At 39.4% G+C, this 15,198-nt stretch overlaps 1 protein-coding gene across 3 annotated transcripts in view; it reads right to left on the minus strand.

The window, feature by feature from the left end:
• Positions 1-2,463: 2,463 nt before the first annotated feature.
• The window catches only part of ocrl (OCRL inositol polyphosphate-5-phosphatase), a 51,385-nt gene continuing 38,650 nt past the window's right edge, over positions 2,464-15,198 (minus strand). For all 3 annotated transcript variants that reach the window (XM_055643743.1, XM_055643742.1, XM_055643741.1), the window contains exons 18-23: positions 14,591-14,826; positions 10,926-11,042; positions 9,679-9,763; positions 7,746-7,873; positions 6,730-6,841; positions 2,464-5,472 (exon numbers count right to left, since the gene is read on the minus strand). In XM_055643743.1, the coding sequence (XP_055499718.1) occupies positions 5,354-5,472; positions 6,730-6,841; positions 7,746-7,873; positions 9,679-9,763; positions 10,926-11,042; positions 14,591-14,826 (797 nt within the window). In that variant the 3' untranslated portion in view covers positions 2,464-5,353. The remainder of the gene's footprint in view (positions 5,473-6,729; positions 6,842-7,745; positions 7,874-9,678; positions 9,764-10,925; positions 11,043-14,590; positions 14,827-15,198) is intronic.

The following is a 15,198-nucleotide window of genomic DNA, read 5'->3' on the forward strand; positions in this document are numbered from 1 at the left end:
GACTGGATGATTGTTTTGCCGAACAACTACAAAGTGTCTGCCAAGGCCTGCTGGATCTCCCGGTAGCAAACCATTTGAACTTCCCTTCCCATTCCCATATTGATTTCCCTGTCCAGCGCCTCCTCCATTACTAGTGAAGCCACATGCAAACTGGAGGAACAGCACCTCATATTCCACTTGGGTAGCTGACTTATTGACTTAAATGTACACATTTTCTCAAAAGTTAAAAATAAATTCAGCAACAGTGGAACCCCATTACAAAAAAAAAATCAGTAAACTGTTAAAACAATAGAATTTATTAATAATGAATGCAGTTCATTAATAATACGGACATAATTCTTTAACAATAAGCAACAGACTGCACAAGGCCAAACACAAATTTCTAACAAAGTCCTGAAGGCAGCGTCCACAGTGATATCTTGCATTGGAACTGAAGCTCAATGCCTAGAAGTATGCAAATTTGGTTCTCAGCTCTGTGCATTTCTAAGTTAGCAGAGGTTGTAGTGCAAAGAGGAAGGGATAATGATATGGAAGGGTGATACATTTGGGTGTCAGTGAAAGCACTTGGCAGACAACTGATGCCTGGCCACCGATCATGCCTTTCCAATGAAAAAGACAGTTTAAATAATTTACCAAGTATAGAACAAACTGAAAGCAACTCCCCACCAATTAAAATAAAAGGCAAGCCAGAAATACTGTGAAACACAGCTGCACCCATTTGAGTCTTAACTAATTGTTATGCCATGAATTGAGGGGAATCCTCTGCATTCAGCATGCCGGATATTGTGAAAAATATATTATGAAAATGAAATATTGGATGGCTTTAGATTTTAGGATAATTAATAAATGTGTCAAGTTTAAAGCACACTGCAAAATTCCATCTACAGTCGATACGTCTTCTACTTTGACAGCCTTGGATCAGATCACAAATGGTTCAATTGCTTCAGAGACGGCCAAAACACTTCATAAGCTGATTGTGATCTCTTCAAAATGTTTACACCAGAACTAGAAGCACATAACCCTAATTACCCATGCTTTTAATATGAAGCAATGTAAAAGTTGTGCTTTAGGATCGGGAAGTGATTAAATGCTATTAATACGAACTATGTTCAACTAGAAAAAAGACAACGGTATACTCTATACTTGTTGCCCTGAAGTGATCATTGCCATCTGATTTAAGTAACATCTCAGTTTAGATTATTTACATGATACAGCGTAGTTGCGAAATTATTTAAACCTGACATAATAATGTGTACTTGATATTTAAGTTTAAAACCTATGAAACAAATCTCTCAACACAGCTCCAAAATTCCACAATACATACTAGACAACTAAATGATGACCCACTGGTACTGTGAGGACTCAGGACATTAAGGAGAGCTAGTTAGTACAGGATCAAAATGCCATTGCTAGATGGGCCATTATTAGGAACAAATAAATCTGATTTTAACATGCAATTAAAAGCTTAAATGTAGACCAATGAAAACAAAAATACCATTTCAAAGATCAAATATCAGAAGTGAACAGAAGCCTCTTTTATTGCCTAAACCACAGTCAGTAAGTTGCATTTGGCAATAAAGCTCACATGAATGCTTTGAACAACTGCAATACACAGAATCCAGTATTAACAATCCAATGAATCCAAAAATAATAACCACGGTTTTAATGTGTAAAAGTATTATACAAGTGACAGTTCTTTTGGTCCAATGTTAAAATTGATGTTGTTGAAGAGACCAAGCATACAGGATTGGTATAATGACCTAGCTGCTGGTATCACAGGACAGGCTAACCTGAACAATATTGTGGTGCCAGACTGGCAAATGATCCAGACTATATCCCAACGCACTTAATTCAATTAGAGAAGTTCCAAATGAAGTTTCTAGAGTGCACAGGAACCAGGAGCTGGTGAGCCTGATGCCAAACCATCAACATTTCCAAGTCAAAGTTTTACTGTAGTTTAGATCAGAGATACTGCGCGGAAACAAACTCTTCAGCCCACCAAGTCCGCACCGACCAGCGATCCCCGCACATTAACACAAGCCCACACACACTAGGGACAATTTACACTTTTCCAAGTATACAAACCCAAGCCAATTAACCTACAAACCTGTACGTCTTTGGAGTATGGGAAAAAACGAAGATCTCGGAGAAAACCCATGTAGGTCACGGGGAGAACGTACAAACTTCGTACAGACAGCACCCGTAGTCGGGATCGAACCCCGGTCTCCGACGCTGCAAGTCAGCAACACGACCGCGCCGCCCAAACTAAAGTAGCTACACAAACACCAACATTGCATATAAATACACACAATAGCTACAACACAATACAGGAATAGATCGGAATCACAATCTGACAGAAGCTTAATTGTCACAACTAAAAAGATTATGCAAAACACAGATGCCCCAAGAACCCAGAAACCAAAAATAATACATTTAAAAATAAATGACAATGAAATTTGGATAGAATTAAATGGATTTAATTGAAAAAATGTAACTATTAAGATAATGAAATAAACCAGAGACCAAAATATACATTGTAGTCTATTAGACAGCAATTATGAACCATAGTCTGATATCTAATCATTTTAATTTCTTACCACATCAATGACATTGAATAATTGTGTCAGGTCCTTTAAATTATATCTTTAAGAAATGTATCATGTTATTTGAGTTACAACTGGCATAACTGATAAAACAATGAAGATAAAAACTTTAAATAACAGAAGGCTTTTCAATCAATCAACACATTCTTGGACTGGAACTTAGTATTTTCATTTCTTCCTGGTTTCAATGTATATTCATTGTTCAGCACAGGCCGACTAAAAAAAAGGTCAAATATTCACCCAACTGCTGCTTCTGCTTTTCTTGGTACCAGTAAACTTCTAAATCAAACTGCTTGATTATATATTTATCTTTAAATTGTGTATAATCTGGATTATTTAACTTTTTTTAAAATGTTCAATTCATGCTAAATTGTATTAAAAATTGTGTAAAAGTACATTATTTTGTTCATTTAGGCAGTCTGACCTGAAGGGAACACATCATTTAAAATTGCAAAAAGATCTTTAGTGTTGGCATTGTTAACTGAGTGAGGAGGTTCAATACAAGATGCTTTTACAGATATTTTGAAGCACGTCTTATCAGGAGAGGTTGTGGTTTATGTAAAAATGATTTCTGTACCCTACCTAGGAGCATACATTATATTGAAAATACTCTGTTCTACACAAATTGAATGCCATAGTTTTCTTTTAAATATATTTACATACACATACGTCTCCCCATGGGCTGGGATGTGGCAAGAATAAATCATTCAGAACGGGTCACATGGCTTTTAGTAGTGATCGAATAATACAAGAATTCAACCCAACAATTCCAGAAGAATAAAAACATTAAACTGACATTTCACTGCCATGTCTCTCATCTTGTAATTTGTACAATACTGATTGAACTACATGCTGGTTCTGCAGTGCTGCAATACAGGAAACTCTTGTTTAACGGAACCTTTTATAATGGATTTCAGATAGAACAGACAAACAGATCACACTGTCTCCCTAACCATTTAGAGCCTCGGCTTCCAACCCCACTCCCGACATAAGGTACACCAGCCAGTTCTTCTTCACCCATTGCAGTCTGATGCAATGGTTGTTGTTGTGGCTCACGATATAGCCCCTAGCGACAGCGCTTTCTTTGGGCAGTTGCCACTCAGTCATCGTGGGGCTCCCTCCCTTCTCACTAGTTGCTGCTTCTTGCTGTCGGTGGCTGCTTTGTCACCTCCCTATTCGACTGCCACCTCTTCCCGTCGCGCTGTCCACTCGGCCTCTTTCCCTCTTCCCCCCCCACCGCTACCTTTCCCAGAGTCGGCGACATCCTCCACCATGGAAGCTGTAGCAGGCGAGGGGAGAGAGCCTCACAGTGACCGAGCTCGCACTGTCGTTGGCAGCAGCCTGAGGAAAGAGTCCTTTCGGGGGCTAGAACATGAGCCGCAACAATAGCCGCAGCGGCAGGTGAATAAGGACCGAGTCTGAAAGAGGGTCCCAACATCATTTACCCGTGTTCTCCAGCGATATTGCATGACCCGCTGAGTTACTCCAGCACTTGTGTATTCTTTGTCTCAACTACATACAATGATAATACCTTGGTCTGTTTTAACAATAGTCAAGAACGGACACGATTCACCCCGCATATTGCAGCATAACTGGCTGATGGGTAGCAATTCTGGAAAGTCAGCTAGCTGCAGCCCCACATCAAAGCAAGACAAAACTGAATTGAATCCCAATGCACTGGAGAGAACGTAGTGGCTCCACAACTGGAGCGTATTATTGCATGAGCACTGGTGCTTCTCCTTTACATAACATTAACTTGTACGTTATCACATAAACTAGAATGTACAGCAATAGCATACATGTATAATAAAATGGTTTGTAGAACAAATCTAATCTTTAATAAATACAAGAAAATTGAAAACTTTGTAGCATCACGTGAATAAAATTTTGCAACATGTACAATATAATTTGAATTAATTCAGTACACAAACTGTATTGGTGATCTAATTATGTTTGGATCATCTAGAACTATAGCAATTTTGAAGTTTAGTCATAATATTTCAGATAACTAGTAATTTTGTTTTGCCGCATCCATGAATCTGCCCATTGCACTGTGCGACGCTAGTCAAATCCACTGTCTCTCCTATTTTCATTGGTAATCTGGGCAAACAAATTTCAGAAGTAGAACACTTATAAGTGATACCCTTTTCTGAAACTAGCCAGGAAACTCAACTGGCTTGAGTAAACACGTTCCATCACAATTGTAGGACCTGAAAATACATCTACTGAATAGAAAACAAGTCACTGCTCATTTACTCCACTACGGTTCAGTTATTTCAATTATAATTTTACAATTTGCTTAAATGGTAGGTATTTGAGAGAGATTAGTGGATATTCCATACTGTGATACATCATTGGATTTTCTAGTCAATTTGATGAAAGTGCCTTCTCAGTATCAACTTGTCATGCGTTAATATACGTATAAAACGAGTCCAACCTACATCAATCTGGTAATGAAAACAGACTTTGCGTACATTGCAGAAAAATTTCATGCAATAATTGGTAAATACAAATTTGGATCAAAAACACGTACAACGGATGGAAGTGTATATGGTCACATGGAGCCAGTCTGTGACAAGCATTCTTAGCTATTTGGCAAGAAAGACTTTGGGACCTACTATTATTCAAGTGGATACTAACAAATACTGGAAATAGGCTCAAGTATCTGTACCTATCGATCACCATTTCGATGCAACATTTGCAATACAGTCACAGTGCAGTGAAGAAATTATCAGAAGTATGTCCAAAAATTAGTTGTCTTCTAATAGGAAGCCATAGATAAAGGTCACAGCACGTTGTCTATCGTTCTGGGTTTGCCGCCCAACTAGGTTTGGTGGTGGTCTCAAAAGCAGACTTGCAAAGAGAGTAGCTGTGGATTACAGAAAAAAGATTTATGCATGCAACGGAAATGAAATGCCAATTTCTCTAGACATGTTTGCTTCAATTAGTTAAAAACCAGGTCTGTAAACATACAAGTAGCAACTATTATCAACGTTAAATAAATAATTATCTACACATTAGAATACTCTGGAAAAATTATACCGTTTTGTAACTTTCTGGAGAAAAAAAAAACTATTTTAAAAATAAAAATCTTCTACATTCTCATTTAGTTAACAATCAATTAGGATCTCTAGACATAAAGCAGTCAGTGGAAGCAGCCCCATTACATGCAAGTGCTCACCCCACTGCCCTTTACCATTTCAAACTACACTGACAATTCCATCCTGCCCTTTAGTTATTAAAAAAATAGTTTTACCTACAAGATTTTCTAAAATATGTATTTTTAATTTGCAATAACAAAAATAAAGACACTATTTTACATTGTTTAATAGAGGCTTAATTGCACAAGTTTTCTGTTATTTGCACTTGATCAGTTCATTTATTCGTGTGTGTATATATTTATATTGTGGTATATGGACACACTTATCTGTTTTGTAGTAAATGCCTACTATGTTCTGTGTGCTGAAGCAAATCAAGAATTTCATTGTCCTATACAGGGACGCATGACAATAAACTCACGAGCTTGAAGTGCCAATAGAAGCGATTGCTTGTCAATTTCTATGGTCACCCACAGTAGAGGCTGTGCTCTTGAGACAATGGTGTCAAACTGTTGTGGGTAAGTTACATAGAAGCAGCCCCCAGGCAGTTATTATGTTTGCATATTTCCAAAATGGTTTTCTAGTTCCCACTCAAATTTGCGCTACATCCCAATTTGGCCTGTGTAATACAGATACATTCCCTTAATTTATCAATCGTGTTACATCCAATTTGCGTTAATGAAATACTCGTTAGAACAAAACTACAAAACAAGGTGTCCTTGAGACTCTTGCAAGGCGCCCATAAATAAAATGTATTATTATTATTATTACCTGAAACACACATTAATTAAAATACATAAATTAATGAAAACATTTCCGGTTAGATCAAATGCAGATTAAATATATCAAGAGATTGCAGTTATCTTCATCTAGAATACAATCTTTTAAAATACTGTTAAAACTGATGCAACAACCTCAAAGTAAAAAATCTTCCTAATACCATTCATCCTGTTGAGGGAAATGCATTCTGGATATCTATGATATTACTAAGGAGGAAATGTTGAAACAAAATGATGCAAGGTTCTTACCTAACATCTTGGCATCAAGCTTGTTGTCTTCCGAATATTTCAGCAATTCCCGCAAAAATGACATCAAGTACCGAAACACATTTCTGTGACTCCGAGGCAGTTGGGATATCAACTAGTGAGAAAGAAAGAAATGTTTTGGTCAAAGATTGTTCAATTTGATAGCTTGATTGCGTGAATGCTGCCACGTGTGGTATAGTGCAAAACACTAAAACAACAAAACATTGTTCATCAGAGACACAAAGGTTTGCAGATCTGCAATCTTGAATAAGGCTGCAGCCTCAGAGCCAGTGATCCGGGTGCGATCGAGATCTTGGGTGCTTTTTCCGTGTAGTTTGCACGTTCTCCCAGTGACCATGTTGGTTTCCTCTGGGTGCTCTGGGTTCCACCCACATTCCAAAGACGTGTGGTTTTGTAGGATAATAGGCCTCTGTAAATTGTCCCTACTGTGTAGGGAGTAATGCAAAAGTGGGATAATTTTTGAGTAGTGTGAACGGATGATCAATCGTTAGTGTGGACTCGGAAGGCCAAATGGGAATGGGGATTAAAGAGGATCACAATTTTGAGTTGGTCCAGCCAGATCTAGACCAGATACCAGAGCTGGCTCTTTGCTCAGAGAATGGTACACCTCTGGAACATGTTGATATCTTGTGAAATGTATTCAAATTTGCTAAACCCTTTTAAGCAGGAGCTGAATCAGTTTGAGATTAGACCGACATCCCTTATGCAAGATTTGGAAAATTTGGGTCGGAATGATCTTTGGGATTTTGACTGCATAGAGAGTTTTCCTGTAATTTACCTCCAAAATTGCACTAAGACCTTTCCCACAATATCAAATTATTTTGGTGTGATGCATAGCACAACTGAGGAACAGGATAATGTGTACGGATAGACACAAAAAGCTGGAGTAACTCAGCGGGACAGGCAGCATCTCTGGATAGAAGGAATGGTGACGTTTCGAGTCGAGATTCTTCTTCAGACATATGTAAATGGATAATGAATTTACAAGCAATTCTTACATGTTGACAGTTGCGGTGATCATATGAAGTTTCTAAACAACGTTGATGAAGCTCATAACATATCACAGGCTCTGGGAGGGCTTCAAGGAAGATGAGTAGAGCTTCAGCCACTGAATGATTGCTGCCAGCTAGTGCTCATAATCAGGAAAATGTCAAATGGAGTATAAAACAATAGGTGGCTCGTTGACTTTACATGCACCCAGCTGATTTTCACTTATACAGTTGAGTTGCACTGATTATTTCATATAATATGACCAATAGTGCAACATGTGCAGTACCTGATTTTACATTTACATTCTCGCATCTTGCACAGCGCTCAGGATATATTCCCAGGAATAAGAGTGTTCATCACCACTAGAAATCATTACAAAGTTATATATACTTGAATGTAGATGATTTGCTGATAGCACTGCTGGGCTGGGAATCGGACACAAGCTGGAATGTGCGGTGCATTTGTTCAGCTGTAGCCTGGCTGGCATGACAAGTTGGGCATTGCTGGGGACTGCAGTACCCGGTCCTTGTGCGGCCAGATAACTATGGTCTCTGACTTGGAAATGATATGCCATTTCTCCCTTTCTTGGTTTCTCTGCGGTGACAAGCTCAACACCTTGCAACCACCATTAAAGGTTTTAATAAAACTATTAATCCCCATATTTTCTTTCAATATTCCTTTGCTATCAAATATTGGTGCCATGTGTTGATCCCATATTTAATTGGAAGTTAATGCCTTTGTAGTTATAACTTGTAAAGCATTTCTCAGGAGTCTACATGTACCAGGGTTCTCCTGGTTCAATGGTAAATGGAAAAATAACAACATTTTCAGGAAAGCTGCAAATTACTTTAGGAATTCATTCTACTGATGCTTATTTTCCAATAAGCTCTCGAACTTCATGAAAGCAACATAACCATTTGACTGTGCATTTAAAAATAATCTACACTTGGATGCAACACCTTCCAAAGTACCAAGCTCCTTAAACCTACTGTTACCTGACAGCTATGCTTCCAGTGGGCGGCGCGACTCACGTCGCAGCGGCCTCTGCAGTCCGTCTACCTTTTTGTTATTTTTTGTCCCGTTTTAATGTAGTTTTTATTTTTTTGATGGGGTATGTGTGTGTGTGGGGGGCGGGGGGTGGGAAACTTTTAAAACTTTTCCCCTGCACGCAGAACCCGACCTTTCCCTGTCGGGTCTCCGTTGTCGTTGGGGCTGCACCGTGGAGCAGCCTCCAGCAGGAACGTCCTGAGGCTCCAGTCATGGAGCTGCGGACCTACTCACCATCACGGAGCTTGCCGAGTTCGGAGCGGTGGTGGCGCGCTGCTGCGACCCGACCCTCGGAGATTCGGAGGCTTACCGCAGGTCTGGTGGACAGTGACACCGGGAGCCCGCGGGTCCCTGCTGGGAGACCGCTTTTCGGGGCTTCCGCAATGGCGATTTCTCCCGCCTGAGTAGCGGGGTCGAGGATGACCTGGAGCGGGGCCTTACATCATCGCCCGGCGTGGCTTCAACGGCTGCGGGACTTTGCCAGCGCCCGCCCGGGGCTCCAACAACAAGACCCGGAGCGCGGCCTTGCATCACCCGGCGCGGCGTTAATGGCCGCGGGACAATTGTTATCGCCCGCCGGGGGCTCTGACATCGGGGGGAGAGGGAAGTGCAGGGGAGAGATACGTTTTTTTTGCCTTCCATCACAGCGAGGTGGAGATGCGCTGTGATGGATGTCTATGTAAATTGTGTTGTGTCTTGGGTCTTTTTTTTTGCTTGTATGTATGACTGCAGAAACAACATTTCACTTGAGCCTCTATGAGGTTCAAGTGACAAATAAATTGTATTGTATTGCATCTCAAACTAGAGAAGCTCAAATTTTTGAGCCAGTTCTGTTCTCTGCCTGTGAAACCAAAGTGCAATTTGTTTTGACTCCATTTATACTGCAAAGGATACGAATAGTTTGTGGTATACTTGTGTCCAAGCTGTCAAAAATCTGTTGAAGTTCTTCCTGCATTCCAGGAGTCTGAAATAGGTCCTCCTTCAAAAAGATCAAAAGGATGAAATGAAGACCTCAACATTTTATTTTCTCAGCAATAATGGCAATTCACTTTTCTATTTAATATTAGGTACCGTTGCTTAGAAATCGGAGCAGAATTATTTTTGAGTAAAAAAGGGTGTCACAAGATTTTACAGTGTAATAATCTGCCCATGTTCCAAATCCACAACAGCAGCTACGCATTATACTGATTCTAAGGTTCAATGTCATTGGAGCCAATCCCCAGAAGTACAGTACACAGTTACTCAAACATTACTTGTTAAGTGAAAGCATTAATATTTCACTTCAGGCCTCTTAAAGTGGATTATCTCCAGGAATGCCATAGTGGTGCAGTTGCTGTCCCAGATATCCAGCAACCCTTCAACCCTGACCGCTAATGGTATCTGTTCAGGATTTGCAGTCTTTCTATGACCACATGGGCTCTTTGGCTGCTCCAGTTTCTCCCCCACATCCCAATAACATGTGGGTTGACAGGTTAATTGATTGCTGTAAATTGCTCCTAGTGTGTGGATGACAGGTATAATCGAGGGGTGAGTTAATGGGAATAAGGGTGAGAATGCAATGGGTTAGGGGAGGGATTAGTGTAAAAGGTGCCTAATGGTGAGTGCAGATTCAGTTGGCTGAAGGGCCTGTTTTGTGTCTCTGGGATGTTGGGTAGTCACTGAACCAGGGTGAGTAACGTATATGCATTAGTGGGTACTAGATTCAACTCCCCACCCACTTAGTAGAGTTAGAAAATGGGGATTGATGCTGGAAAATCTGTAACAGATTCTCAATTCTGACTCCCTCCTGTTTCCCCTTGTGGTGTGCAAATAGGATCAAGATGAAGGATGACTATGGGATCCTTTGCAGTCTCATTTCCTGACAACAGTGCATGGGTTCTTAAGATTGATTAGCGGCACATGGAATCACATCACAGCAATCAATGGTTAACATTGCCAGAATCAGTTTTGCCAATTTAGTTTTTAATATAGAATTCTTCTTATTGGCCAAAATAAGCATTCATATTCTTTGCACGTCATCAATGCAATCTGCAAGGTCACTTTCTTAACTCATTAGTCGAGTGCTGTCTGCTGTGAAATTAGGGAAGAATTATGTGATTCATATTTAGCAGGTGAAACAAAAGAAAATTTAGTACAATTACCTGATGGCTTGCATTTTTAAAGAGATGATCAACTAACAACCAAATTTCCTTTGGAATTTGCAGAGGTTGTTTGTCAGTTCCTATATTATCCACGACAAGATCTAATCGTGATTTCTCCTGTTGAACATATTGAGAAATTAGGTGAAACAGAAAGATTTTATTACATTCTTTCTAATTGGACAACTCAAAGCCCAAACCAGATACTTAAGAGTCTATTGATAAAATACAGTGCATCAGTTTATTTTTTTGAAATAATTATATCAATGATTTGCTTGAAATTCAAATGTTTGGGAATAGGAGTGGTTCAATTTTGGAGAAAAGCATAGTAACTGAAGTAAACAAACCCCCAAAGCCAAGTTTCTGATACTGGAAGATAATGGCAATCTTAGGCAGAATGCCATATTCAGAAATTGTGCTAATAGTTACTGTCTGTAAAAGGCTTTGATAAAGCACTACCTCTTCAAACTATCCCTGGCACTTGGGCCAGATCAATTGTTTGCAGGATGCCGATCAACCTGTAGAGCGACAGTGGATCCAAGCAGAAGATCCATATATAGGATATCCTTCCATCGGAATACTTTGATCCGATTGCTTTCACTACACGGCACCCAGGATTCAACAAAGGCTCAGTTCTACATTAGAACAAGATTGTCCAATCCCAGATCTGCTTGGAAAGGTCCCCATTCCCCACCTGATTATTGGACAGTACTAATACCACCTGTGCAGAGCAGCTGTATTGAATTATAGAGTCCCTCCTCCAAACCTCATTTTGGAGAGGACTTTCATCACGTACGTTTAGAATATTCTATCAAATGGCCTTAACCTGCCCAAAGCTCATAGGGCAAATGCTCATCAGCACTCCCATACCAAGGGAACCATATCCACAGGTACTACAAGGTTGTCGGAGATCTTTGTACCAGGTATGGTGCAAGTCCAATGCAGATCAATGACCTGTCCCAGAGCAGACTCGACACAATTAGCAATGTCCTCTAACGAGTATTTTACAATTGAGATGGATTGCCAATTTCTGATCTTGTCTCCTACTCCCTTCTGCCTTTGCAGGAGAATAATGCTGCCTTCCATATCCCTTGAATTTCCATATCCCTTGAATTTCCATATCCTTACTACTGTGTCATCTGCTTAAGGCTGCCAACCACTAAGCTTCCTCCGTGAAGTTTTTTGGGAGAGGAAGGGCAAGCCCGTTTCATATTATTCTATGGAGTGGATCCTGGATAGAGGATGATCTTGGGGTACTTTGAGCAGACAGCAAGATTTGCTGGCTCTCAATTAGAGCAAATGATTAAACAGACCAAACCATGAGAAATAATATAAATGTGTACATATAAAACGATTTGTTAACAGAGTATCATATTAAAGAACAAAGAGTTCAGCGCAGTTAAATTGTTAGAACAAATGGTCACAGCACTTAGTCAACCAACCTGTGATATTTCAGATGATAAATTTGATATTCTTTTGTGAAATGGTAACATTAAGCCATAAATACATACTTATTAGCTGATACTATTGGATCCCATGCAATCAAAATAGAAATATTCCATTTTTAAAATTTCACAAGGTAAGACTACAGCAGTATTATTTGCTCATTACTGGTGAACTGAATTCATGTACTCTGCAGATATATTTTACTAAGGACTTGTATTGCACCTTATTGTGCACTGCAATGCCTACGAAGCTCCTCTAAAAAAAACAAAAGGCAAAAATCCATGCCGTTAACCGATTGCAGCCAGAGCAGTAATTGTAACTGGCTTCAATTTTTCAGGTAATAAGGTCAATCAATCCTCACTCTGTAGATGTCTGAACATCAGGCAAGTACAAAAATGGGCTAAGATCGTATGCTTTCCATTATCATTTATCCTGCCAACATGCAGTACATATTCACAGATTAATATTTATTTCCTCCAGGCACCACCAGCGGAAGCACCATTTATATTCGAGGAGGATAAAGCATGTTTGGATAGGTTCCAAGTTAGCATTCATTTAAATACACAATCCAATTTTTAAAAAAAGTTTTGTAATGGCATTTTGAAGCACTGTGATTAATTTTTTGAAAAATGGAATTGCACTACGGATTTGACTGAAACTGGCAATTCACGACCCCCCACCTAATTTTACGCTTGAGAGCCAGAACTGATTGTTACTAATTTTATGCAAGGAAGAGAAGAACTGTTTCAGCTCTTAAGATATCTTTCCATCAGGAGATGATAATGATGGATGCTTTTCAGCTTACATTTACTCTTTCAGGCAAATATATGAGAATCCAAGGATAGAAGTCCAAGTAGAAAAATTGAGTTAGATCATTACATCACAGCAATCAAAGTATATTAAGGCCTGAGAACAGAAATGATGTATTCAGCTGGCAAAGAGAGATGATGTTGATGATACATTGGAGATAAAATTTCAAAATATGGACTCAACAGAAATCAGTAATCAGGACCAAGAATCGCAGCTGTCTTGAAACCATTATAGACAATAGATGCAGGAGTGGGCTATTCGGCCCTTCGAGCTAGCACCGCTATTCAATGTGATCATGGCTGATCATCCCCAATCAGTATCCCGTTCCTGCCTTTTCCCCATATCCCCCGACACCACTACCTTTAAGAGCCCTATCTAGCTCTCTTGAAAGTATCCAGAGAACCGGCCTCCACCACCCTCTGAGGCAGAGAATTCCACAGACTCACAGCTCTCTGTGAGAAAAAGTGTTTCCTCGTGTCCGTTCTAAATGGCTTACCCCTTAATGGCTTACCCCATTAATCAAGCATACTGTACTACAAGAGCCACTCACTGTCAAATGAATGCACAAATAGGCACACTGTGTCCTCAAACCAGTGGAAGGATCACCTTCAACCTGGAAGTGAAATCTAAGAACGACAGCAGGGTAGAGAGAACCAACTCAGTAATTTAGTAATCAAGACGGGTATTTTCTTTGCATCATTTAATTAATCACACCAGTGACTTTATGCATAAGGTAAATGTTAAACACTCCTAAACATCACAATCTATGATTTATTTGAGGGATTAAAAGGTAGTCTGAGATTGTTAGTCTAACTTTCCGAATGCACTATTACCTTTGCAAACAAGCAGTCATCATCCTGAACAAAGCAGAAGAGGAGAAAGAAATGGGGAAAAATACCATCAGACAGAGAAAGATTTGTGAAAAATAAGTCACATGCAGAAACAACAGAATCAAGATCATTGACGATAATTATTCCATCCCTTGGAATACTGTTCAAGTTTAAAAACATGACCCTTTTCAAATTGAAAAAAGAACCAATGCAATTTGGTAACTACAAGATGCAATTAATTTTTAAAAAGTGCATTCAGAAATAGAAAATTCAAGCACCCCTCAAGTGTGATCAAAGAATCATTTTTTTCTATTTTCAAAAAAAAAATTCAGCTCCAGTCGAGAAAATATTTTCTCTTTCACCATTATTAGAATTAGAAGAGTTTCCATCTGCCAACTCTAACCGATTATCTAAAACCATGTGCAAATATAATGAAGATTACAATATCTTTAACTTTCATATGTTGATCAAAGTGACGAATGTTAAGATTTGAAACTGTCTTTGACACACAAAGCACATTCTCACTGTGTCACTCTTCTTTCCATATCTAAACTATACAGGAACAGCTGGTCAAATTCTTACCAGGTCAATAAGTTTAGTGATAGGCACATCCCTGATTGGCTTTTTCATTCGACAGAGTGTGTCAAGTGATGTCCCAAAGCAGCTTGGCAGGTAATTCCCCCCGATTGTAAGAAAATAGTCCTTTCCTCGATCCAGATGCAAGACCAAGATATCTTCAATCTTGTCTTCGGCAGAGTTTAATAATGTCACACTGCCCTTGCTAACATAAACTTCCAGTGCAATATCCACAGATTCATCTGAAAGGGAAAGAGTATTCTCAAACCTTTTAAATAGAAACAGTCAGATAGAAACTGCAGCATTAATTGTGGTGCCTTTCTTTTTCTTTAATCCCCAAAGGCAATATTTCTAAGGATTACAAATTCAATATGTTCGGTAAGCAATCAGAATGTGGCATGGCAGCTGAAAGCAGCATTTTAAATAAAATCAGAACAGAAATCAGGTCAGGTTGTTCCTGTGCATAACATCGACATTCAAAGCGTATATTTTTGTCATCAGAACTCAAGTTGCTGGGTGATAAAACAAGTCTTGCAGAACAGCAAAATGGCGGAGGAGGTAGGAGAACATGTAAAATCTGTCTGATCCCCTGGTTCTGGAGGGTGGAGTGTGAA

The sequence above is a fragment of the Leucoraja erinacea genome, chromosome 12 (assembly GCF_028641065.1).
Source record: "Leucoraja erinacea ecotype New England chromosome 12, Leri_hhj_1, whole genome shotgun sequence".
NCBI classification, from domain to species: Eukaryota; Metazoa; Chordata; class Chondrichthyes; order Rajiformes; family Rajidae; genus Leucoraja; species Leucoraja erinaceus.